Source organism: Mustela erminea, chromosome 1, assembly GCF_009829155.1.
Source record: "Mustela erminea isolate mMusErm1 chromosome 1, mMusErm1.Pri, whole genome shotgun sequence".
NCBI classification, from domain to species: Eukaryota; Metazoa; Chordata; class Mammalia; order Carnivora; family Mustelidae; genus Mustela; species Mustela erminea.
Genome location: NC_045614.1, coordinates 91,494,039 through 91,521,816, shown reverse-complemented (window position 1 = coordinate 91,521,816; position 27,778 = coordinate 91,494,039). Strand labels below are relative to the sequence as shown.

General features: G+C 37.6%; 1 protein-coding gene across 6 annotated transcripts in view; it reads left to right on the top strand.

The window, feature by feature from the left end:
• Window positions 1–313: 313 nt before the first annotated feature.
• The window catches only part of TOPBP1 (DNA topoisomerase II binding protein 1), a 62,046-nt gene continuing 34,581 nt past the window's right edge, over window positions 314–27,778 (top strand). For 4 of the 6 annotated variants that reach the window (XM_032333362.1, XM_032333375.1, XM_032333355.1 and 1 more), the window contains exons 1-12: window positions 314–515; window positions 1,133–1,223; window positions 2,997–3,131; window positions 5,436–5,579; window positions 6,427–6,608; window positions 7,676–7,872; window positions 9,661–9,840; window positions 10,528–10,697; window positions 13,717–13,880; window positions 14,028–14,275; window positions 22,464–22,780; window positions 23,462–23,634. In XM_032333362.1, coding sequence (XP_032189253.1) covers window positions 1,140–1,223; window positions 2,997–3,131; window positions 5,436–5,579; window positions 6,427–6,608; window positions 7,676–7,872; window positions 9,661–9,840; window positions 10,528–10,697; window positions 13,717–13,880; window positions 14,028–14,275; window positions 22,464–22,780; window positions 23,462–23,634 — 1,994 coding nt within the window. In that variant the 5' untranslated portion in view covers window positions 314–515; window positions 1,133–1,139. Of the gene's footprint in view, window positions 516–1,132; window positions 1,224–2,996; window positions 3,132–3,645; window positions 3,811–5,435; window positions 5,580–6,426; window positions 6,609–7,675; window positions 7,873–9,660; window positions 9,841–10,527; window positions 10,698–13,716; window positions 13,881–14,027; window positions 14,276–22,463; window positions 22,781–23,461; window positions 23,635–27,778 lie in introns of those variants that run through there. The other 2 variants (XM_032333348.1, XM_032333364.1) reach the window with 2 other exon arrangements.

Genomic DNA, 27,778 nt, shown 5'->3' with positions numbered 1-27,778 from the left:
TGGTAATACATGGTTTCTCACGTACTGCCTGGCGAATGGCAGGTGTAAAATACTGCTTGAGGAAACCTAATTTTCCCTGGGGTTTCATTTTTCGATGTGTTAGGACCGCGTCTAAGGTACTCCTAGCCTGCGGCCCCATCCCCTGAGCCGTGAGCACTTGGCCTACTCGCAGCGGGGCCCAAGCAGCCCCTTCAAAGCCCTAAACCTGCGCAACCCCTAAACCTGCGGGCGACAGCGCCACTCCCACCGCCCCACCCCCACCTTTGACATCCCGGCCCTCCTCCCTCAGCTGCGGAGTGCGTCACTTCCGCAGGAAGAGGCGGGCGCGTCCGCGCGCTTGGCGCGAAAGTCGGTTCGCCGCCTCGGCAATTTCCGGGTTCGGCGTTTGCTTCGGGTCGGGGGCGCCGCCGGCTGCGGCGGGTGTGCGCCGGGCTGGCGCCCGACCCCAGCCACCGCCCAGCAGGCCGCGTGCCCCCCCACTCGCCTCCCGAAGGCCCCCCCCAGGCTCCACCGAGGTGAGTGAGGCACGGAGAGAGGACGCAGCTCCCTCCCCACCCCAACTGGGGGGTCGCGACACCTTCTCTGGCCTTCGGGGCCCTTGTTTCCCGCCCGTGTAACCGGCCCTCGGACCGGCGGGTGGGACTTTGACGCCGGGCAGGACGTGGCTGCGGTTGGACCGAGAGCCGGGCCTGTCTGTGGCAGCTGGCAAGCAAGAGCATTCGGCCTTCTGGGGGCATGGCCTTGCTAACCGGCTTCCACTTTTCCATTAAAGTCCGTTTACTGCGGGGTGAACAAACGTCAGGGGCCTTGGACAGTTTCGTTCGTGGATCCTTGAGCTAAGTGCAATTGAATGCCCATTGGCCTAGGGGGATCTTAGAGCCCCATAACAAAGGGTCCGAATGTATTCAATTTAGGGACATTAATTTTGTTCTTTGGTTTGCCAGGATTGGTGTTGTCCTCTTTTTCCCTGACTTTGCCCGCATTCCAGCGTTTCTTAGAAACTAATGAACGAATCCATGGACAAGGCCTTGTCCTTGGGCATTGTTGTCTGCACAGAAAAGTAGATGCTTTTAGCTTTTAACTTTATACATGATGTGTTTTGTCCTTGTTAATAGTTCCTTTATTTTGACAGTTCAAAAATGTCCAGAAATGACAAAGAACCGTTTCTTGTGAAGTTTTTAAAGTCTTCAGATAATTCCGAATGTTTTTTTAAAGCACTTGAGGTAAGAATAGTTGAAAATGCCTTGTTTGATGCTGTGAATTCATTTTTTTTCGTTTTTAGTGTTTTTGATTTTTTGGACTCTTTATGTCTTAGTAATTTATTTTCTTACTAGTTTTATTTTAATGTACATTAATATAGATGTGTCATTACATATTTTTGGATTGATGTAAATATATCATTATAATTATTTTGGGGAGCATGAAGTCTATTACTTTTTTTTTAGGATTTTATTGGGTAGAGAGAGAGGTGAGAGATCACAAGCAGGGGGAGAAGCAGGCAGAAGGAGAAGCGGGCTCCCAGCTGAGCAGAGAGCTTGATGTGGGGCTTGATCCCAGGACCCTGAGATCATGACCGAAGGCAGACACCTAACTGATCGAGCCAGCCAGGCACCCCATTATGACATTTATATTGAAGTTAGCAAATTTGCTATTCTTGGACATTACATTGCTTTCTATGTCTACTAACTAGAGTAGACCTTTGTATGCTGAAGAAATTTGAATCTGTTATATACTGGTTACACTTCATTTTTTTGTAGTTAAAAGTATGTTTCACAGTATACAGTGTAATATGGAAAGATGTGGGGGGTATTGTAGAGCCTTGCTACTTACAGACCCCAGCAGCATCAGTGGAGTTGGAAGTGTAGAACCTTGGGCCCAACTCAGACTGACCAATTAGATAGATTCTGCATTTTAACAAGATCCTCAGTGTAATTCCTATATATATTAGAGTTTAAGAAGCACTGTTGTAGCAGGTTTTTTTCTAAAGTTCATTCAGCAAATAATTACTGAGTGTCATGACCTGTTAAGCACTGCTGTAGTACTTGGGATACATTGGTGAACACAGCAGGGAAAGACCCATACTTTCTCAGAGCTTACCTTCTGTTTTAGCAGGAGGACCTAGACATAAATCAGAATAAATGAGTGAACTGTATAATATGTTACATGGGGGCTCTGTGCTATGTGAAGAGAAAAGAGCAAAACAGTTTAAGGAGTTCTAAAGGATGTTTGTTGTGGGAGAAGGGAAGGTTATAATCTTAAGTAGAGTGTGATTGGTGAAGGCTTTATGGAGAAGATAAGTACACCTGAAGGAGATGGGATGGTTAGACATGTGAATGTCTGGGGAAGAAGCTTTCAGGCAGAGAGAACAGCCATACACAGGTCCCTGAGAAAGTACTTGGAGTGCCTACCCAAAATACAGTGTGGCTGTAGTGTAGTGAACAAGGGTTGGAGGAAGAACATTAATGGGTGCTTTAGAGAGTAAGAGTAAAGAGGTCATGTAAAGAGCCTTAAGAGCCATGGTAAGGACTTCGACTTTTTCATTTGAGCAATCTGATTGAAGTGAGGGATCAAGTCAGGTGAAGACTGGGAAAATATTTCATGGAGTGAGAACAAGAGCAGAACCTCTAACGAATTTATGCGAGTTTATGTGTGGCTTGTTCCACACCTAGCAAGAAACAAGAAGTGACTAGAGAATGGTAAGCAGGGGAGAAAAGATGTAGAAGGTTAGAGTGGGGAGATAAGCAGGGGCCAGACTCATAACCTGATTTGTATCATTAAAGAGATTACTAGTTTCTGTATGGAAAATTGATTTAGGGCAAGGAAAGGAAAAGGAACCACTTTGTAGACTTCTGCAGAGGTCTAGGTGGGAGATGATGGTAGCTTTCAATGGGATAAAAGATTGGATTAGAGATGGATTTTTGAAGATAGAGTTCACAGGACTTAAATACAGGTGAAAAATTTCAGGTGCACTCTTTCATTTTTTTTCTTTCTTTCAGTCAATAAAAGAGTTCCAATCAGAAGAATATCTTCAGATCATTACAGAAGAAGAGGCATTGGAGATAAAGGAAAATGACAGGTCACTTTATATCTGTGACCCTTTTAGTGGCATTGTCTTTGATCACCTCAAAAAGGTTTGCTAACTTTTCGTGTGTTCCTTCTGTAGTCTGATTTTTGTTGGTTTTGCTTCAGTGGAAGCAAAAACTGATCATGAGGTATTATATAGATTATGAATATACTAACCATGAGGTATTATATAGATTATGAATATAGAAGAATTTTTTGGTTTGGGAGACCAGAATTATATTTTTAAGGACTAATCGTGTTATGATAGGCTTTTGTTATATGTAATTTTTATATTTCAGGATATATAACTTCTCTTAGCTTAAGTCAGTAAAACACTTTATTGACGGAGTTCTGCCATACTTAAACTCAGTTTGATTGCAAGATTTTCCATAAAAATTTGGGAAGGACCTCAGCATAATGCTTGGTTATTTACTGTCTTTCCTATGTGCTCTTTCACACACAGTTTTCATATCTATACCTTGTAGAGAGGGTCTGAAACATTATATGCCTAAAGGAAGCATTTTGGGGATGAATATTGCTGATATACCAATGAGCCATCTTATTTCTTTTTGTTGATTCCAGAGTCTACTGACTCATTACTTTTTTGGTGTCTGGACAAGAGAGAAGCATTGAAATAAAAGTAAACTGGCTGTAATTCCATCCAGATTACAAAGAAGTGATTCTTGTTTGAAGGAGAAGAAAACATAGAAGAGTAGATAGATGCAGTATCTGCACAATTTATGGAAGGTCTGTGCCCACCTTTGCCAAAAGCATTGTTGGTCTACCCTCCTTTTGGAAATAACACACCTTGTCAGATAGAATCAATAGCATTAAAAACACATTTTCCTATGACTGAACAAAAAGGTAACAATAATTGTTTACCGTGTACATCTTTAAATCAGTCATGCCCTGGTGACTTTGGCAACCATATGCTTTTTAGATCTGACTTGAATGTGCTGATATTGAGCAAGACTGTCAACTTTTCCTAACTCAGTTATCAGTGAAAATAAAAGGCCATTTTTAAAAAAAAAATTTTTTATTGATTTTCAGCATAACAGTATTCATTGTTTTTGCACCACACCCAGTGCTCCATGCAATCCGTGCCCTCTCCAATACCCACCACCTGGTTCCCCCAACCTCCCATCCCCCGTCCCTTGAAAACCCTCAGATTGTTTTTCAGAGTTAAAAGACCATTTTTAATAGCCTCATAATATCTTTGAGAAATACTTACTTGGAAAGACATTGAGTTAAAGACAAAGTATTTAAAACACAAATGTAGAAACTGCCTAGGATTTTTGTATGTTTGTGTGACAGAATAGGCATTTTAGAAGAGGGTAAATTAGGCTTTTAAACATTTGAACTGCTTGGTTGGCTGGATACTTCATTTAAAAACTATATGGATTTTCCCAATTATTATAGCATAAGTCTGTTATTCCTATAACCTATCATTAAGACTGTTTGTTTCTGATATTAAAATTTAGTGGTGGGATGCCTGAGTGGCTCAGTGGGTTAAGCCGCTGCCTTCGGCTCAGGTCATGATCCCAGAGTCCTGGGATCGAGTCCCGCATCGGGCTCCTTGCTCAGCAGGGAGCCTGCTTCTCTCTCCGCTTCTGCCTGCCTCTCTGCCTGCTTGTGTGTCTCTCTTCCTCTCTGACAAGTAAATAAATAAATAAATCGTTTTTTAGAAATTAAATAAATAAATAAATTTGGTGATTGAATGTGGCTCTTAAAGCTTATTTCTTTTGATAGCCTGCATTAATTGCCTGTGTATTTAATGTGTAGAGTCTCTGAGAAATTATATAATGGTCCTTATTTTGTCTTATAACAATTTAGCAGTGGTCTTCAATTTCTGTAAAGAATTGCTAAATATTGAGGCGCCTGGCTGGCTCGCTCAGTTAAGCATCTACCTTTGGCTCAGATCATGATCCCAGGGTCCCGAGATCCAGCCCCATGTTGGGCCCTCTGCTCAGCAGGGAGCCTGCTTCTCCTTCCCCCTCTGCCTGCTGTTCCCCTTCTTTTGCTCTCTCTCTCTCCCTCTCTTTCTCTGTCAAATAAATAAATAAAACCTTTAAAAGAAAAAAAGGGGGGGCCTGGGTGGCTCAGTGGGTTAAGCCTCTTCCTTCAGCTCAGGTCATGATCCCAGGGTCCTGGGATTGAGCCCCGCATCAGGCTCTCTGCTCAGCAAGGGGCCTACGTCCCCCCCTCCCCACCCTGCCTGCCTCTCTGCCTAATTGTGATCTCTCTGTCAAATAAATAAACAAAATCTTAAAAAAAAAAAAAAAAAAGAAGGAATTGCTAAGAATTACAAAATGTAATTTTATAAGCTAGAGGTCTTTTCCTACATACTAAGCTTTCTCCCTTTTTTTTTTTAGCTTGGCTGCAGAATTGTTGGCCCTCAAGTAGTCATATTTTGTATGCACCACCAGCGATGTGTCCCAAGAGCTGAACATCCAGTTTATAATATGGTTATGTCTGATGTAACTGTGTCTTGTACAAGCCTGGAAAAAGATAAAAGGGTAGGTACTGAGAGGAATATCATGATCAATATATTTATCTCCACACTTAATCTTTCACTGCATAGGAGACACTTTGAAAGACCTTGTACTCGGTGTTCATGACTTAAGGTCTGTATACACCAATGTATAGCTTTTCTATTTTAATGAAATACAAATAGTGGAATCTGTTTTATTGAGAACTACTTGAAAGAAAACTCTCTTTTTCCCCTGAGTTTGAGTCATATTTTTCCATAATAGATGGTTGATATTCTTTAAAAAAATGTTGATGGAGTGCCTGGGTGGCTCAGTTGGTTAAGCTTCTCACTTTGGCTCAGGTCATGATCTCAGCGTCTTGGGGTCGTTGGGCTCTGAGCTCAGTAGGGAGTTTTCTTCTCCCTTTCCCCCAACTTGTGCTCACTCTCCCTCTCTTGCTCACTTGCTCTCTAATAGATAAAATCTTTAAAAAAATTATTTTAAAAAACGTTGGGAGGTAGAATGGGCTGTGGGTTTAACATTTGCTACGAGGAAAGAAATGCTTTGACAGTGCTAAAAGAGAAAATACATATTTTTATATATAATGTGTATAATTAATATTTTTAAATATATATATGCACAGTATATTATAGAAGCAACATAGGTTAATAAACTCATGGAGTTGAACAACTATATGAAAGTAATTATTTTAAAATTTATGTATAATTCATATTTATCTTTATCCAAAAAGTAATTTGATTATTTAACTTTATAGTGGTGAGAAACATTTGTGCCTTCAAGCTAACAACAGCAAAAGATACTTGAGTTTTTGTATAAAAAAATGGAAGAGGTATTGTTTACTTCGGTATTAATGTATTTTCTTTTGGGTTTACAGGAAGAAGTTCATAAATATGTACAAATGATGGGTGGACGTGTATACAGAGACCTTAATATATCAGTAACTCACCTTATTGCAGGAGAAGTTGGCAGCAAAAAATATTTAGTTGCTGCAAACCTAAAGAAACCTATTTTGCTTCCTTCTTGGATTAAAACACTTTGGGAAAAGTCACAAGAGAAGTAAGAAAGACATTTATGTGTTTTCTAGATTTGAAAAAATGATACATTCAATCATTTTGGCATATTGTGGGTTATTACAGGGGAGGTTTTATGTTGTCCTGTTGGGATTTGTTATTCAGGGACCAAAAAAATGGGGTTATTACTCTTTACTGAAAATAAGCATAATCTGCAAGGTCTTATCAAGGTGTAAGTTGATAAGTAGAATAGGCTTTTGATTTAATACTAGTTACAAGATAACAAATGCTTTGACAATAAAAATTGCTTTCAGCAGTAAATGCCTGTAAAATAGTTGAGAAGATCACTGTGGCAACTATTCTTAAGTTGCATTATCCTTCTACTACGGTGCTAAGATGGAGAGTAAATTAGCCATTTTTGACAGTCGTATTCCCTCACAAAGGTGTCTGTGTAAAGTTGAATATAAACATATGTCAGCCATAAGGATGTGGTCATTCAGTAAATGTTTATCAAGTTCGTTTTATGTACCTGGCCTGAGCTAGGCTTTAGACATACATACTAAGCAAAGCAGGTTAGCATCCCTGCCTGCCCCTGTGGACCTTAGAAATGGGCGTTTTTCCTAGTCTTTTTTCAACACCATCCAGCACATTCTAAACCTGTCTCCACACTGGTACCTTTAATCTTAACAAATCTGTCTTAAATGGAAAAAGAATGACATTTTTGTTAGTATTCTGCTAAAAATTATTGCTTGTTATTTATATCGTATGATGGAAGGATAAAAAATCCATCTTTCTAGTAGGCAACCAAGGTCCTTTGAGTTTTTAAGTAAATTTACACGTAAAATTTTGGAAAATATACGACTTTGACCAGCATGAACTCAGAAGAGTTAATGAAATAACATTTTCCCTTAAAACAGTTTTATTTAAGAAGCTCTATCTAAAATACTACTTTTTAGATGAGCAGATAGTGTAATTTTGAGATTCAGTTCCCCTTTTCTAAAAAATGAGGAAAGTATTAGTGATTTCTGTTGTTTGTCATTATTCTTCTGATAAATTTTAAACCATTTGGTATATTAATATGTTAATTTTTTCCTTGTTACTTATTTTTTCCAGAAAAATAACTAGGTATACTGATGTAAACATGGAAGACTTCAAGTGTCCCATTTTTCTTGGTTGCATTATCTGTGTGACTGGCTTGTGTAGCTTAGACAGAAAGGCAGTTCAGCAACTCACAATTAAGCATGGAGGTCAATACATGGGACAACTGAAAATGAATGAATGCACACACCTCATTGTGCAAGAACCAAAAGGTAAAACTATGTTTCCCAAATGGAAAAAATGCAAAATTTTCTCTAGTATTTAACATTTTAAGATCTTTACAGAATAGCTTTTGCTTCTGATGTGTTAAAAATCTCATATTTTTTCCCCCTAAAATCTTAGAAAAATAGTTTGGTTCACAAATCTGTAGAAAAGTTACATGACTATCCAGGTTTATCCAGGTCATTGAAAAAATATTTTTTTCAATTTCCAGTGGTTTTTATTGTTTGATTTTTTTTTTCAAAGTTTGCTACATAGGTACCAAATAATTACAAAATAAGAAATTTGGATGAATAGCAAAAAGGCTAATAGATGTAGCTAAATTACATTTCTTTCTAATGATAAATTTTATTTTATTTTATTTTAAAGATTTTATTTATTTGTTAGAGACAGAGGGAGAGAGAGCAAGTGAGCACAGGCAGACAGAGAGGCAGGCAGAGGCAGAGGGAGAAGCAGGCTCCCTGCCGAGCAAGGAGCCTGATACGGGACTCAATCCCAGAACCCTGGGATCGTGACCTGAGCTGAAGGCAGCTGCTTAACCAACTGAGCCACCCAGGCGTCCCTATTTATTTATTTTTAACATTTTATTTATTTATTTGACAGAGAGAGAGATCACAAGTAGGCAGAGAGGCAGGCAGAGAGAGGGGGAAGCAGGCTCCCCACCGAGCAGAGAGCCCAATGTAGGGCTCGATCCCAGGACCCTGAGACCATGACCCAAGCTGAAGGCAGAGGCTTAACCCTCTGAGCCACCCAGGTGCCCCTCTAATGATAAATTTTAAAGGCTTGGCTTAGTTTTTAATTGAATGAATCTGATTTACTGGATGAACTAGAAGTTGTAACTTGAAGATGCACCTTGCAGAGCACAAGGCAGTTAAAAGAAGAAAAATAAACTACCAATAAGAAGAATTCCTTAAAATTGTGTTTAATTTTGGTGTCCTGAAATGTTTTTATCTATTTTGGAAGTTTTTTTTTTTCTTTACAAATACCCTTAAAATATATACAAATTGATGAGAGAAGAATTTTGTTAATGTTTTTGTTTTTCATTTATGTCTGTGTTTTATTAAGCTACCTAGATAGCAAAATAGGAAAAAAAAACCCTAAAATTGGTAATTGTCCTTAAATCAGAACTTTGTGTATGGCCAACTATGATATTATAATTGTGAGTAGAGTTGGTAACTGCTATTGATTTCTGAACCTGAAGACAGTTCATCTCTTTGCTCTCAAGAATGTCCAAAAAAAAAATCCTTTTTGTGTTATTGTTTAGTACATATTGACCTCAATTTCTCTATGGCACTGTTTCAAAATACATTGTGTTAAAAGTTGTTTTAAGGCAATAAAAAGATATATTTCTTACAATATGCCTGTCTGTTTGGACTTCAAGTCAAATCCTGTTGACATTAGAATAGACTATTCAAAGCTGGTATTTTTATATTGTGGACATTTACAATCTTCACAGTTGTTTTATTCAGTCTTACTGAAGCCACATAATTCTGTGAGTTATTCCCATGTTACAGATTAAGAAACTGGTTTAAAGAAATTAAGCAGTGGAGACTATACTCAAACCAGGTCTAGTATTTCAGTCACCCCATATAAATTATGCAATTTTAAGAGACAAACCCCCTTGCATACAGTATATAACATACTGTTTATATAAGAATAATTACTGGTAACTTTAATTTTGTTTTGGTGAGTTTTTTCCCATAACCAATCATGCTTTAATATTTCTACAAAGATAGATTTTAATGGTTTACATTTCTCACTATTTCTTAATGATGTGATAGGTCAAAAGTACGAATGTGCCAAGAGATGGAATGTACACTGTGTGACCACGCAGTGGTTTTTTGACAGTGTTGACAAAGGTTTTTGTCAGGATGAATCCATATACAAAACAGAGCCAAGACCAGAAACAAAGACTGTGCCTGATACTTCAACTCCTACTGGCCAGATCAACACAGTTGATAGTAAGTTTCAGTGGGATTAAAGCAAACAGTCATTTTTACCACCGCTTTCTTTGTAAGAATTGATGTAAATAGGATCAGTGAGATATAGTAGGGAATTCCATCCTTTCTTGCTATGCTTCCAGGCATAATTATGTAATAGCTAAATTGTATGAAAACTAGTCCAGAATTCTAGGTATTTCTTTTTATAATGGATGTATATTTTCTTTCATACCTTAGTTTAATACAAAAGATGATTAAAGAAGCTGAGATTACTACGAAGACTTAAAAAAGAATTTTTCTAAACCGGACTGGTGGACAAATGTAATACATTTTTATTAGTTTGTTACTATTATAGACCATCTATATTCATATAAAATTGAAAACCATTTCTATTTTGTACATGCCATGTTAGAATTTAGCATACGTTATACTTTTTCCTTTCCTGGACCCTACAGCGAACAACTTCAGATTGTATATGGAAGCAAGCCACTATTAAATGTATTAAGTATGTTTTTATTTGAAATAAGATATGAGCCATAGTTTCATTTTCCCTTGTCATGCTTGGCCACCAAGATTGAAATAAAAATATTTGATGCTTACTTTGGAAATTATTCACAGCCCTTTGTGTATAAGAAAAATTAACCTATAGGAAAATAGGTAATCACTATTTTATCTCCATAAATTTCTACATCTTTGTTTGATATGTAGGTCGTACTCTTTCAGATGTCAGCCATATTTCCAACATCAATGCAAGTTGTATAAATGAATCGATATGTAATTCAGTCCTTAATAGCAAAGTGGAGCCTACACTTGAAAATCTGGAAAATCTGGATGTCAGTGCATTTCAAGCACCTGAAGATTTATTAGATGGTTGTCGGGTATGTCTTTATTATGTAATACCTCAGTGATAATGTACATCAGTACTTCTAGCCTGACTTTGAAGACCCCTCAGAGTTGGGCTTATTCCTTATCCATGTAACTCTTGACTCTAGTCAAGCAGATGTAAGCACTGGGCCACATCTGTCCATAACTGTCATTTATTAAGTGTTATTAATATCCTAGGCTGTGCTAATCAGTTAATATATATTGTTAATATGTTGTATGTAATCTCGTTTAACTCCCACAAATAACTCTAAAATGGATATTACCCTGAAACAGGCTTGTTCAGTTCTTGTTCAGATTCACGCAGATATTAATTAGATATCCATCTACTCCAAATCCTATATTCCTAACCACTAGACCCACTACTTTGTTTTATGTCTCTTGGGCTACCTAATTTTTTAGTGTATAAATAAACTATCTTATAAGTGCCTTGATGGAAACCTCATAGGCTGTAGATCTCCTAGAGCTGAATTTTAATAGATTTCTACTTGTAGAGTGAATAGGCTGTACATTAGTTGATAAAACATCAATTTATTGTCAGAACAGAAAGTGTCTTATATAATCTTTTATCCTAGACTCTGGTAATTATGGATATGACTTTTAGTTATTGTTTTTTTAAGATTTATTTATTTTAGAGAGGACACCACAAGAGGAAGGGGCAGATCTCAAGCAGACTCTGCACTGAGCATGGAGTCCAGCAATGCAGCTTGATCTCAGTATCCTGAGATCATGACCTGAGCTGAAACCGAGGTTAGACGCCTAACCAACAGGGCCTCCTAGACACCCTTAACTTTTAGTTACTCTTACAGAAGTTTATGATTCCTGATTTTTGTTACAGTATCTTCTAATAACAGAGGTTATTTAGTTTGGGATATAAATGGAGTTAGGAATAGATCTGCCATTCTTAAGAAAATTTTTTAAAGACATTTAAAATACAGATGAAAAAGCTTTATATTTATTAAATTGGTTTAAATATATACATAGTGATACTTAGAAATAAATTACTGCATGTAATCCTCAAAGTACTGTCCTCAGCTTGACCTAAATTTTCTTGTGTAATCGACTATGTAAAGGATATCTCAATTTATAGGTGAGAACACTGGTTTAAAGAGCCTAAGTAACTTATCATGGGAATGTAGTTAATTATTGGCCTCTGAACCAAAATTTACACCCAAGTTTTCTGAATCAGATAAACTCCCGTTTATTTCTTTTTTTTTTAATTATTTTTAATTAACATATAGTGTATTTGCCCCAGGGGTTACAGGTCATGAATCATTAGGCTTACCCATTTCACAGCACTCACCATATCACATACCCTTGCCAATGTCCATAACCCAACCACCCTCTCCATATCACCCTCCCCGCAGCAACCCTCAGTTTGTTTTGTGAGATTGAGAGTCCCTTATGGTTTGCCTCCCTCCTAATCCCATCCTGTTTCATTTTTTCCTTCCCTACCCCCTAAACTCCCCACCCTGCCTCTCAAATTCCTCATATCAGGCAGATCATGTGATAATTGTCTTTCTCTGATTGACTTATTTCACTCAGCATAATACCCTCTAGTTCCATCCACGTCATTGCAAATGGCAAGATTTTATTTCTTTTGATGGCTACACAGTATTCCAGACACACCACACCACCTCTTCTTTATCCATTCTTCTGTTGATGGACATCTAGGTTCCTTCCATAGTTTGGCTGTTGTGGACATTGCTGCTATAAACATTTGGGTGCACGTGCCCCTTCATATCACTACATTTGTATCTTTGGGGTAAATACCCAGTAGTGCAATTGCTGGGTCGTAGGGTAGCTCTATTTTCAACTTTTTGAGGAACCTCCACGCTGTTTTCCAGAGTGGCTGCACCAGCTTGCATTCCCACCAACAGTGTAGGAGGGTCCCCCTTTCTCCGCATCCTCGCCAACATCTGTTGTTTTCTGACTTGTTGATTTTAGCCATTCTGACTGGTGTGAGATGGTATCTCATTTCCAGTTTATTTCTTTTCTTTTTTTTTTTTAAGATTTTTTATTTATTCATTTGACAGAGATCACAAGTAAGCAGAGAGGCAGGTAGAGAGAGAGGAAGGGAAGCAGGCTCCCTGCTGAGCAGAGAGCCCGATGCGGGACTCGATCCCAGGACCCTGAGATCATGACCTGAGCCAAAGGCAGCGGCTTAACCCACTGAGCCACCCAGGCGCCCCCCAGTTTATTTCTGTAATTTAAATTTACAAGTAGTGGGGCGCCTGGGTGGGCTCAGTGAATTAAGCCACTGCCTTCAGCTCAGGTCATGATCTCAGGATCCTGGGATCGAGCCCTGAATCTGCCTCAGAATCCCTGCTGAGCAGAGAGCCTGCTTCCCCCTCTCTCTCTGCCTGACTCTCTGCCTACTTGTGATCTCTCTGTCTCTGTCAAATAAATAAATAAAATCTTTTTTAAAAAAAATTTACAAGTAATAAGATCTTCAGCATTTAAGGAGCTACCTGCATTTTAGATATTGCTATGCACTAGTATCCAGAAGGTAACTGAATTCTAGCTTCCATTTTATTTAAAGCCTCAAAGTACTTACCTGCTGTCTACAGTGGGTAATAATACTATAGGATTGTGAAGAAATAGTAAAAAATACAAATTTCAGAATTGTTGGGGCACCTGGGTGGCTCAGTTGGTTAAGCATCTGCCTTCGCTTCCAGTCATGATCTCAAGGTCCTGGGATTGAGCCCCATCTCAGGCTCCCTGCTCAGCCTGGAGTCTGCTTCTCCCTGTCCCTCTGACCCTCTCCCTAGCTCCTGCTCCCATTCGCTCCCAACTCTTTCTCTCAAATGAATTTTAAAAATCTTTTTTTAAAAAAATGTCGGAATTGTTAAAAAAAAGTTTCAGATTATACTCTATTCTTAATGTATTAAATGTACGCAGAGCTGTGTATTTACACACAGTGCATTTGGATATATATTTTTAATGTGTTCCTGTTGAGAGAAGCAAACCATCTTAAATGCATTAATCTAAAGTAAATATTTTCTTTCTTTGCAGATCTATCTTTGTGGTTTTAGTGGCAGAAAGCTTGATAAACTGAGAAGGCTTATTAACAGTGGAGGTGGAGTTCGTTTTAATCAGCTCAATGAAGATGTAACTCATGTTATCGTGGGAGATTATGATGATGAATTGAAGCAGTTTTGGGATAAATCAGCCCACAGGTTTTGTCAGTTTTTAATTCAAAGCAATTTCTACTCTAATGATTTTCCTTAAAATTGCCTATCCATGCAATTATGGAAACTGCATGGCAAGTGGGATGATAGTCTTTATGGTTTAAGCTAATAAATAATTATGTACTATTTTTGCAGGCCTCATGTAGTAGGAGCAAAATGGTTGCTAGAGTGTTTTAGTAAAGGTTACATGCTTCCTGAAGAGCCATATATCCATGCTAACTACCAGCCAGTGGAAATTCCAGTTTCAGATCAGCCTGAGAGTAAAACAGCCCTTTTAAAAAGGAACAACAGCTTGTCTAAGAAAAACTTGGCTCCTGATGAAAAGCATGAACAAGCTGATGAAGATCTGCTCTCTCAGTACATAAATAATAACCCAACAGTAGGTAAGAAATAGTCGATGAGTATTTACAGTCATTAAGAAATGTTTTAATAGCTTAATACATACACGTGATTTCTGCCAGTTTTTCTGGCAGAAGTTAAACCTTTTTCTTTCTTTAATGTTTTATGTTTGTTGCTCTTTCTAAGGCAAAGCCTGGGGGGTGCTGAACCCTCTGTCTGCCTTGTCTCTCTTCAACTCACTGCCTCCTCTTTGATCTGTTTTATATGCCAGCATCAGTTTGTTAGTCTGAGTTTGTAACAGCATGAATTTTTCTTTTTAAATTTTTAAGATTTTACTTATTCTTTAGAGTACATATAAGGAGGGCGGGGCAAAGGGAGAGGGAGAAGCAGGCTCCCTGCTGAGCATGGATCCCAGTGCAAGGCTGGATCCCAGGATCCTGAGATCATGATTTGAGCTGAAGGCAGATGCTTAACAGACTGAGCCCCCCAGGTGCCCCATGTAACAGCGTACACTTTCATTTTAACCTTGTAATTACCTCTTACTTGGTTATTGTGATCTTTAATGCATACAGTGCTGCACTGTACCACAACCTCTGTATATAGTCTTCTCAGTTTGAGAAGGAAACTTGCCAGTGAAGAGTTGTGAGCAGAATTTCTTCTTACTTAAGAAAAAATTTTTTGAAATATTTAATACAGTGAAAAGGATGTCAAGAATAATGTGATGATGGGGCGCCTGGGTGGCTCAGTGGGTTAAGCCACTGCCTTTGGCTCAGGTCATGATCTCAAGGTCCTGGGATCGAGTCCCGCATCGGGCTCTCTGCTCGGCAGGGGGCCTGCTTCCCTTCCTCTCTCTCTGCCTGCCTCTCTGCCTGCTTGTGATCTCTCTCTGTCAAATAAATAAATAAAATCTTTAAAAAAAAAAAAAAAAAAAGAATAATGTGATGAGTAGCCATATACTACTACATAAGTATAAGAAAAATAGAAATATTCTGCTCTACCAAAGCCTCCTGTGAGTCTCTCCATTTTCCTTATAGTTTACGTGTGTGTGTGTGTGTGTATATATATATGTATCTTTGTGCAATAGAGATAATCATTTTGTGTATATTTTAGCTTATATAGATGATATACAGTATGTACTCTTTTGCTGCTCCCCTCCAACCATGAGAAATATTTAACCAAGTAACTGATTGAATATACCACAGTTTATCTGTTTTCCCACCTTATAGACATTTTTATTGCGTCTTTTTTTTGCCATTGCAAACAGTACTGCTGAGATTGTTCTTACCTATGTCTCTCTGATTGCTCAGAGGTTTCTTTACATGTACAGGATGCCAAGTTTGGTCTGCTCTGTATAGATTAGTGATGCACATGTGTTAAACTCCTCCACTGTAATGTTGACTGTGACAGTTTCTCCATGTAGTTCTGTCAAATTTAGTTTTTTAATATATTTTGATAGGTTTTTTTTTTTTTAAGATTTTATTTATTTATTTGACAGACAGAGATCACAAGTAGGCAGAGAGGTAGGCAGAGAAAGAGAGAGAGAGGGAAACAGACTTCCTGCTGAGCAGAGAGCCCGATGCGGGCCTCGATCCCAGGATCCTGAGATCATGACCTGAGCCGAAGGCAGCAGCTCAACCCACTGAGCCACCCAGGCGCCCTATTTTGATGTTTTATTACATCATGATCCTCATTTTCCTAGTTTTGTTTTTCTTAAAATCTGTTTGTCTGATATTAATAGAACTATCCCTGCCTCATGTGAGTCAGTATTTATCTGGTATGACTGACTTTTTCTTTAAAACTGCAAATTTGGTCGCTTTACATTTACTGTTACTTGTGATATATTTTTATTATTTTATACCATCTTATTTCATGCTTTTTACCCCATTTTTCTGTGCCTCCATATTTAACATTTTGCTTCCTTTTGGATAGCTTGAGTTTGCCCCCTTCTCACCTCAATCTCCACCTCCCTATCCTCCCTCTACTGATGTAGAAGTTACATCTATTTATATTTTTAGTGATTACTTAGAACTAGAATGTGCATCATAACTTGAAATCTAAAGTTAATCAGAATTTTTTTCTTCATCTTGAATAATACGAGAACTTTATACACTATCTTTAACAGCACTGCTAATCATACTCCCCTACATACACTCAATTTATGTGTTTTGGACCAGTATTTTCATTGTCTTTTTTAATCTGACAGACATTTAGGTTTTATATGATCCATACTTGTTTTGATTTACCAACATGTTTAGCACTTTCTTTGCTTCTCATTCTTTGTTGTATCTGAGAATTCTCTTCTGGAATCATTTTCTTTCCTCATATAAAATAATATCCTTTAGAAATTTCTTCAGTTTCTGTTAACATCTTTATTTCTGTCATTATTCTTAAAAAATAGTTATGCTAGGAATATAGCAATGTAATATCACCTCACACATGTCATAAAGGGTAAAATAAAAAAACACTAGAAATAACAGGTGTTGGCAGGGATATAGAGAAAAAGGAGCACTTGTACACTGTTGGCAGGAATGCAAACTGGTGCAGCCATTCTGGAAAACAGTATGAAGGTTCCTCAGAAAGTTAAAAGTGGAACTACCCTGTGATCCAGCAATCACACTACTAGGTATTTACTCAAAGAATATAGGAACACCAGTTTAAAGGGATACATGCAGCCCTATGTTTATAGCAGCATTATTTACAATAGTCAAGATATGGGAGCAGTCCAAGTATTTAATGACTGATGAATGGATAAAGAAGATGTGGTGTATGTGTATACACACACAGGAATATTATTCAGCCATAAGAAAGAATGAAATCTTGTCATTTGCAGTGGCATGGTTGGAGGTAGAGAGTATAATGCAAGCAAAACAAATCAGAAAAAGACAAATACCGGGACGCCTGGGTGGCTCAGTTGGTTAAGCAGCTGCCTTCGGCTCGGGTCATGATCTCAGCGTCCTGGGATCGAGTCCCACATCGGGCTCCTTGCTCAGCAGGGAGCCTGCTTCTCCCTCTTCCTCTGCCTGCCATTCTGTCTGCCTGTGCTTGCTCTCTCCCTCTCTCTCTCTGATAAATAAATAAAATCTTAAAAAAAAAAAAAAAGAAAAAAGAAAAAGACAAATACCAAGTGATTTCGCTCATATATGGAATTTAAGAAAGAAAATAGGCAAGGTGGAAAAAAAAAGAAAGATACAAAGCAAGAAACAGACTCTTAATTATAGAGAACAATCTAATGGCTATCAGAGGGGATAGGGGTGGAGGGATGGGCTCAATAGGTGATGTGGATTAATGAGTCTAAAGACCTAACTAAAAAAACGTTGCTATGGGCTATGTTAAAGAGGTTACTGCCTGTGTTCTCGTCTAGGATTTTTATGGTTTCAGGTCTCAAGATTTGGGTCTTTCATCCCTTTTGTGTATGGTATAAGGAAGTGGTCCAGTTTTATTCTTTTGCATTTAGCTGTTCAGTGTTCCAAACACATTTTGTTAAAGAGACTGTCCTTTCCAATTGCATATTCTCTCCTGCTTTGTTGAAGATTAATTAATGACTATGGTCATTAATTAATGACCATATAGTTAAGGGTTTATTTCTGGGTTCTCTTTTCTGTTCCGTTGATCTGTGTGTCTGTTTTTGTGCCAATACCATCCTGTTTCGATTGTTACAGCTTTGTAGAAATCTGGAAACGTGATGCCTCCAGGTTTGCTTTTCTTTCTCAAGATGCTTTGGCTACCAGCAGTCTTTTGTGGTTCCACACAAATTTTAGGATTGTTAGTTCTAGCTCTGTGAAAAATCCTATTGGTATTTTGATAGGGATTGCATTAACGGTGTAGATTGCTTTGGGTAGTGCAGACATTTTAACAATATTTGTTCTTCCAGTCTATGAGAGTGGAATGTCTTTCCATTTCTTTGTGTCGTTTTCAATTTCTGTAATCAGTGTTTTATAGTTTTCAGAGTACAGGTCTTTCACCTCTTTGGTTAGGTTTATTCCAAGGTATCTTATTATTTTGGGGTGCAGTTGTAAATGGGATTGTTTCCTTAATTTCTCTTTCTTTTCTGCTGCCTCATTATTGGTGTGGAGAAATGCAACAGATTTCTGTATTTGATATTGTTTTTGTTTTGTTGTTGTTTTGGGAGATTTTTTATATTTTATTTTTCCTTTAACTAGGCTCACACCCAGTGTGGGGCTTGAATTCATGACCTGGAGCTGAAGAGTCACATGCTCTACTGACTGAACCAGCCATACAACCTGTACATTGATTTGGTATCCTGTGACTTTCCTGAATTCGTTTATCAGTTCCAGCAGTTTTTTTGTGGAGTCTTTAGGGCTTCCTGTATATATAGTATATTATCTCCAAATAGTGAAAGTTTTAACTTTTTCCATAGCCAATTTGGACGCCTTTTGTTTTTGTTGTCTGATTGCTGTGGCTAGGACTTCCTGTACTGTGTTAAATAAAAGTGGTGAGAGTGGACATCCTTGTCTTATTCCTTGTTAGGGGGAAAGTTCTCAGTGTTTCCCCATTAGATGTTTGCTATGGGTGTTTCATATATGGCCATTATTATGTTGAGGTATTTCCCTCTAAACCTACTTTGTTGAGAGTTTTTATCATGAATGAACATTGTGCTTTGTTAGATGCTTTTTCTGCATCTATTGAAATGATCATATGGTTTTTATCCTTTCTCTTATTGATATGATGCATCACTTTGATTTGTGAATATTAAACCATCCTTGCATCCCAGGAATAAGTCCCACTTGATTGTGGTGAATGATTTTTTAAAAATATATTGTTGAATTCAGTTTGCTAAGTGGGGTGGGTGGTGGTTGCAGAGGAAGAGGGAAAAGCCCAACATGGGCCTCAGTCCCTCGACTCCAGGATCGTGACCTGAGCCAAAGACATCCACATAACCCAGTGAGTTAGCCAGATGCCTCATGAACCCCCTCCTTTTTTTTAAGATTTTAGAGAGAAAGCTCACAAGCAGAAGAAACAGCAGGCAGAGGGAGAAACAGGCTCCCCACTGAGCAAAGATCCTGATTTAGGACTCGATCCCAGGACCCCAGGATCATAACCTGAGCCGAAGGCAGACGCTTAACTGTCTGAGCCATCCAGGTGTCCCACATAAAAACCATTCTTAACTTACAGGCTACAGGTCCAGTTTGGCCCTGAGGCTATAGTTAGCCACTCCTGTACAAAGCAACACTAAAGTTTTCAAAAACTAAGTTTTTACCTTTTTTTTTTTAATTTTAGTTAGTGAACATACAGTGCAATATTAGTTTCAGGAGTAGAATTCAGTGATTCATCATTTACAACACCCAGTAGTCATCATAAGCACCCTCTTTACTTTTTTTTTTTTTTTTTTTTTAAAGCAAGTGCCCTCTTTAATACCCATCACCCATTCAGCCCATCTCCCATCCACGTCCCTCCCACCAACTCCCAGCTTGTCTTCTAATCTTAAGGGTCTCTTACGGCTTGTTTCCCTTTCTCCTTTTTTTAGTTTTCCCTGTTCCCCATATGTTCACTTGTTTTCTTTCTTAAATTTCACATACGAATGAGATCATATGGTACTTGTTTGTCTCTGACTGACTTATTTCACTTAGCATAATACACTCTGGCTCCATCCATGTCATTGCAGATGGCAAGATTTCATTTTTTTGATGACTGAGTAATATTCATGTGTGTGTGTGACTGTGTGTACATACCACATCTTCTTTATCCATTCATCTGTTGATGACATCTGGCTGGGCTCTTTCCATAGTTTGGCTATTGTGGGCATTGGTGCTATAAACATTGGGGTGCAGGTGCCTTTTCAGAGGAGTACATTTGTATCTTTGGGGTAAATGCCCAGTAGTGCAATTGCTGGGTCATGGGTAGATCTATTTTCAACGTTTTGAGGAACCTCCAAATTGTTTTCCAGAGTGGCTGCACCAGTTTGCATTCCTGACAGTGCAAGAGGGCTCCTTTTCTGTGCATCCTCACCAACACCTGTTGTTTCTTGTATTGTTAATTTTAGCCATTCTGACTAGTGTGAGGTGGTGTCTCATTGTGGTTTTGATTTGTATTTCTCTAATGATGAGTGATGTTGGCATTTTCTATGTCTGTTAGCCATTTGGATGTCTTCTTTGGAAAGTTATCTATTCATGTCTTCTGGCTACTTCATTGCTGGTTATTTGTTTTTCGGGTGTTGAGTTTAATAAGTTCTTTTTTTTTTTTTAAAGATTTTATTTATTTATTTGACAGAGAGAGATCACAGGTAGGCAGAGAGGCAGGCAGAGAGAGAGGAGGAAGCAGGCTCCCTGCTGAACAGAGAGCCCGACGTGGGACTCGATCCCAGGACCCTGAGATCATGACCTGAGCCGAAGGCAGCGGCTTAACCCACTGAGCCACCCAGGCGCCCGAGTTTGATAAGTTCTTTATAGATTTTGAATACTAACTCTTTATCTGATATGTTATTTGCATCTATCTTCTCCCATTCAATAGGCTTTTAGTTTTATTGTTTTCATTGCTGTGCAAAAGTTTTTTATCTTTATGAAGTCCCAGTAGTTCATTTTTGCTTTTGCTTCCCTTGCCTAAAGCAGCGTGTTTAGTAAGTTACAAGGCCAAGGTTAAGAGGATGTGGCCTGTGTTCTCCTCTAGGATTTTGGTGGTTTCCTATCTCAACATTTAGGTCTTTCATCATTTTGAATTTATTTTGGTATATGGTGTAAGAAAGTGGTCCAGTTTCATTCTTCATGTTGCTGTCCAGTTTTCTTTTCCCAACACCATTTGTCGAAGAGACTTTTTTCCATTGGATATTATTTTCCTGCTTTGTCAAATACCAGTTGACCATACAGTTACGGGTCCATTTCTGGGTTCTTTGTTCTGTTCCATTGATCTATGTGTCTGTTTTTGTGCCAGTCCCATGCTGTCTTGATGACTACAGCTTTGTAATAAAGCTTAAAATTCAGAATCATGATACCTCCAGTTTTTTCTTTTTCAAAATTGCTTTGGCTATTTGGGGTCTTTTGTGGTTCCATGCAAATACTAGGATTGTTTGTTCCAGCTCTGTGAAAAATCTGGTGGTATTTTGATAGGGATTGCATTAAATGCATAGATTACTTTGGGTAGTATGGACATTTTAACAATGTTTATTCTTCCAATCCATGAGTATGGAATGTTTTTCCACTGCTTTGTGTCCTCTTCAATTTCTTTCATAAGTGAGCTCTACTTTTCAGAGTATAGATCTTTTAACTCCATAGTTAGGTTTACTCCTAGGTATATTGTTTTTGGTGCAGTTGCAAATGGGATCGATTCCTTGATTTCTTTTCCTGCTGCTTCATTACTGCTGTATAGTAATGCAACAGATTTCTACACATTGGTTTTATATCCTGCAGCTTTGCTGAATTCGTGTATTAGTTCTAGCAATTTTTTGGTGGTCTTTCAGATTTTCTGCATATTGTATCATGTTGTCTGCAAATAGTGAAAGTTTGAGTACTTCCTTGCTATTTTGGAGCCTTTCATTTCTTTTGTTGTGTGATTGCTCAGCCTAGGACTTCCAGTAGTATGTTAAACAGTACAAAGTTTTTACCATTTAAACTTTTGGTCTTGATTCACCAGTGCTTATCCATATTAGGGATTATATATTTTGTTACTGACAGTTATGTTTTTTTCTTCTCCTTATCTGTCAGCCAACTTGATTCTGAAATGTAATAGTTGAAACTATTTGCTTGAGTCCTTCGTCAGTTCTCTTAAATCCATATTGTAGTAACTAAACAGCTGTAATATCAATATGAAAATTTTAGGAGTTTTTGAAAAATAGGTAACCATAAAAAAATAACCATAATTCTCTTTATTATATTCATACAGTTATTTCCATGTGAAGGGCTTGATCACTTAGGCCTGTTACTTCTGTTTTTTTCCTTAACAATATTTTCTCAATTCTTTTGTGAATTAGCGAAACCAATTTTGGGACTGAGACAAACCCAGAGAGTTATTGGAGTCCCCTAATTTTCAATTAATTGGAGTTTCTAGTATACTAGGAATACCTGCAACAGTGACATGATTGCTCTTGTCATTCCTAATGGAAGGTGGAAATAATAACTGTATTCTTGGTAGCCAAGAAGATGGAGTTGGTTTGTGTCCTTTCCTCGGGGTGTATTTACTGAGCCTTATTTTTTGTGAGTGGGGTTACTATTCTCAGGCTTCGTGTTACCTTAAAATGTAAGATAAATCCTCTGCTAGAAAACATTTATTTTTCTCTTTCAGTTGAAGCTGTGAAGTCTGAAGTTGAGCCCTTTAATGACTCTACTCATATTTCTCTGCCAGAAGAAAACCAGTCTTCTGTCACTTGTTGCCTCCCTGACACTTCTACAATTACCGAAGAAGGTTTATTTAGCCAAAAGAGTTTCCTTGTTTTGGGCTTTAGTAATGAAAATGAATCTAATATTGCAAATATCATAAGAGAAAATGCTGGAAAAATCGTGTCCCTTCAGAGCAGAATTGTTGCTGATTACGCTGTGGTTCCTCTGCTGGGGTGTGAAGTAGAAGCAACTGTGGGAGAAGTTGTCACAAATACGTGGCTGGTAAGAAGACCCTGTAGCAGTTGAAGTGTAGTGTTGAAGGATAGCAGATGCTGAGAGTGTTAATGATTATTTCCTAGGTGAATTGGTGTTTGAGCGAGATTTAGGTTTTGCCTTTACCAAAGGGAATTGTAAGATAGGAAAATGTACAAGCTTCTTGGCCCCAAGCCTGGCAGAGTAGAACTTATTATTTCCCTGGGGCCACAGCAGCAACATTCCTTCTTAAGAAGTTACCCTAGGTCATCTCCTACTATTTCAGTCCTCCCTGTTGTCTCACAACCAAAAGCATGTGTGCACTTTCAGATTATTCTTTTTTATTTTGTTTATTTTATTTTTTGTTCTTTTTATTTCTTATTATATCTTTTTAATTGACTGAACAGTGGTAATTTCATCATTTTTTTACTTTCCAAGAGTTAAGAGGAAAATTTATAAACTAATACTTGGGAAGAAATTAAATTTACAGCAGTATTTAGTAAGTTAAATGATAAACCTGCCTGATCTTAATATCCTGTATGGTGAATTAATTTTTTTAATATCATGTGAAATGTATTGAGAATGAGCATATACAAGGTTATCTTAAATTGCTTTTCATGTAAACTCAAATTACTGGTAGTGTAAAAACCAGTTTTAAACCACTGGCTGCTTATTTCAGGTTGGCATTCTTGTGTTTCTTGTTTCTAAAAGGTAACCTGTATAGACTATCAAACTTTAATTGATCCAAAGTCAAATCCTCTCTTCATGCCAGTCCCAGTGATGGCAGGAATGACTCCTTTAGAGGATTGTGTTATTTCATTCAGCCAGTGTGCAGGAGCAGAAAAAGATTCGTTGACATTCTTGGCAAATCGCCTTGGAGCAAGGTATGTAGTATTTTTTGTGCACCTGCTATCATGGTGTATCTTCTATCTGTTTTGACTTATTGGTAAACATTCAAATTGAAATTGGGCCAGGTGTCTTTATAATATTTATGGGTTGGGTATAGTGTACCTATGTGATGGCTCAGTACTACTAGATGGATACCTGGCAGAGGTTCAGACCATGGGCATTAGTGCTCACCTACCAGCAGAGAGAATGTGTAAAGCTCATACAAGGGCCATTACTGAATATGGCATATCCAAGCTTTATTCCCTTCCATGGGTCCATTTGGGAGATTTATTTTTTTTCAGTAATGAATACTTGGGAAGGAAAAAAAAAATGGACTTGAAAGTTACTTCCAAAATCCAAATTAATCCAGCCCCTAAGTTAACCTTAGGTGGTAACTGTTTTAAAATGAAGTAAAAAACTGTTCTAACAGTAAATGTAAAGGAACTCAACTTTTATATTTAAAAAAAAAAGTTCTTTTAGATTAGATCTTGAAGCAACACTTAAAATGACTTTAAAGAGACACACCCAAAACAAACTGATTCAGAACATCTGAAAAAAAAAAAAGAAAAAATAAAAAGATGGGCAAAGGTATGTCAAAGAAATGCAAACAAAAGGAAAGGAGGGGTTGCAGTTCTAATGTCAGACAAGTTTGGATTCAAATGAAGAGGCATTAAATAAGAAAAAGAAGAGTGTTATAAATAGGTATTCACACTGAAGTTAAAATATACATATATACATATATATATATCAAAAAGAACATGACTTATTCATAAGACAAAAACAATAGGAGATACAAGATGGAATCAGCAGAAATACATTACTTGTAAGACTTTAATTCCCATCTTTTACTTCATGAGAGGTCCTATAAAAAACAGGGAAGGGGGCGCCTGGGTGGCTCAGTGGGTTAAGCCGCTGCCTTCGGCTCAGGTCATGATCCCGGGGTCCTGGGATCGAGTCCCGCATCGGGCTCTCTGCTCAGCAGGGAGCCTGCTTCCCTCTCTCTCTCTGCCTGCCTCTCTGTCTACTTGTGATCTCTCTCTGTCAAATAAATAAATAAAATCTTTAAAAAAAAAAAATGGAAAAGAAAACAGGGAAGGATCTAGATTTCAATAGCATAGACATAAAACATACCGTTTCATGTGCCTGTAGAACACTTATAAACATTGCCTATAATGAAACTGGCCACAAAGAAAACCTCAGTAAATTCCCTAAAATAGGAAGAGTGCAGACCATACTCTCTAATCATGAGTAAAGACTAGAAATGAATAGTATAAATAGAAAATGAAAAGACCCTATAAACTGGACATTTTAGAACTATTTCATAACTCTTGGTTCCAAGGGGGATTCAGACCCATTTATAAGCCTAGAAGTCATTTATCAACACAATGGTAATAAGCAATCCCAGTGCCCAGATTGTATCCTTAAATACCATTTCCTGCTAAAAGAAACTAAAATGTAAAGAAATGATTAATTCCAGGGGTGCCTGGGGGGTTCAGCCCATTAGGCATCTGCCTTCATCTCAGGTCATGATCCCAGTGTCGTGGGATTAAGCCCCATGGCCGGTTTCCTGCTCAGTGGAGAGCCTGCTTGCTTCTTTCTCTACCCACCTCCCATATCTGTGCTCATACTCATGCTCACTTGCTCGCTCGCTACTTATCTCTCTCTCTCTCTGCACTCTCTCAAAGTCTTTATGTGTGTTTGTGTGTGTGTGTGTGTGTATGTGTAAAAATTTACATATATATGTATATGTATAGTCTTTATATATGTATATATACGTATAATATGTACACATGTATGTATACATATTATACGTATATATACATACACACACACACATATGTGTGTGTATACATTTATTTATTTATTTATTTTCCAGATCTGGGGCAAAAAGGTGCCAGTGAGTCTGGAACATTTTGTCAGACCAGATAGCAAGGACTACTAAGAAAGTTGCATCAAAGGACCTCTGCAGGCCAAAGACAGGACAATTTAAGTACCACTAGACAGAATAATGGCAGTGGATCCAAGCACATCAAATAATGTTTAAATCATAATATTATAATAACACAGACAAAGCTAATTGGTCATATTTGAAAGATGCTGGGAAACCAGCCTGTTATTTTGAAAGCTGTTAGAGAAAGGATCAAGTATTTATCCTGCCTTTCCTATGTAATCTGTATAAGAGTACCATAATAATGGATAAGACAGAGTTTCCCTTTAAGAGGTGTTCCAACACCCTGGGGATAAAAATATATGTTTATTAAAAAAAATTTTAAAATTTTAAAAATATAGGTGTTCCAACAAATAAATGAAGAAGGGTGGGGTTATAATTCCTAATGAATGAAAACATCTAGGCCCTGAAAATCAATAATCATGTAATAAAGAGGAAAACAGACATCATGTGCCTCCTGATGAACACACGGCCACCTTAAAGTGGCCTTACAAAAGTGATAAAACCTCAATCTGATGAAGCCTCTGGATTCAACTACTGATTTATAGGAAGTAGGAGAATAGCATGTAAACTATAGCACAGAAATGCAATTAGCAAAATTCAGGCTCTGAGATAACTTTATGTTATAAATAATACAGTGTCTTCAACAAATATCTATTAAGGGGATAGGGAAAGAGGATGGATCCTATAACTAAAAAGACAAAACTGTAGTGTTTAAGAATGCACTATGTGATAAAACTAAAGAAAGGTAAGGAAGTTATTGCCATAAATATCCAAATAGATTATAATCACTAAGTTTTGTATTTCTTTTCTCGCTATGTTCTGTATTTGAATTAAGCTAAACAATGAAAACCTTTTTTTTAAAAAACTGATGTTGCAGAAGATCTAGAAAGTAACAATAGCAAAAGTATGACACCAGGTTCCATGGGGTAAACTAAAGCAGTGCTTGGAGAAAAACTCCGTAAAGTGGCTATGTAGCAAATTAATATACAGAAATCATTGACCTTCATACCAGCCAGTTAGGAAAGTTGATGAAAACTAAGTTTACAATGAGAGATAAAATACCTACCAGAAGGTTTAACATGAAACTTGCAAGAGCTACAGAAGCTTATAAAATGCTATTAAGGAAACAGTAGAAAAGATATCCATGTTCTCGGAAAGAAGATTATAAAGAAGTTTCTATTGTCTCCTATATTACTATATAAATTTAACATCCCAGTTAAAATGCTGCCCAAATTTTTTAGGGATAGCATTAAGCAAACTAAATTCTTGAATTCATAAGTAAAGTTTAGCAAGCAAGAAAGTCATAAAAATTCTAGAATAGTTATTTAGTTATTAGTTATTTAGTTATTAGTTAATAGTTATTTAAATATATTTTGTATTTAAATATATTTTGTAAAACCTCACTAAATAGTAGTGTGGATTTTATAAGTTGCAGAAAGTTTAGTGAGTGAACAGAAAGTCTAGAAATAGACCCAAATACAAACAGGTTATTTTTGGGGTGCCCTGGTGATAGTTAAACATCTGCCTTCGGCTCGGGTCATGATCTTAGGGTCCTGGAATTGGGCCCCACATCAGGCTACCTGCTCAGTGGGGAGTTGGACTCTCCCTCTCCTCCTCTCCCTCCTCCTGCTTGTGCTCTCTCTCAAATAAATAAAATTTTATTAAACAAAAAAGTGATATTCCAAGTCATTGAAGAAGAGAGATGGCTTATTCAGTAAATAGGATTCAATAAAGTTAGAGCCACATCTCATACCATAATAAGTACCAAATGGATCAGTGAGTTAATGTGAAAAATGAAACCATGAAATTGCTAGGAAAAATGTGGGAGATTTAAAGCATCTTAAAAGTGGAGACTAGAGCATAAAACCTAGCAGTTGTTAAAAAAAAATTCTGTTTAAATGTTAAGTGGTGGACTTCTCTTTCTGCCCCTATGTTCTCTGTGTTTAATATCTGTCATCTTGAGCAAGTCACTTAATTCTATCTTCTTTTTCTTTTTCTTTGCATTTTTTTTAAGTTAACATATAATGTATTATTAGCTCCAGGGGTACAGGTCTGTGAATCGTCAGGCTTACACAGTTCACAGCACTCACCAAAGCACATACCCTCCCCAATGTCCATGACCCAACCACCCTCTCACTTAATTGTATCTTTTCCCAGGTTGTATCTTTACAATATTTTGTAAAAGGAAT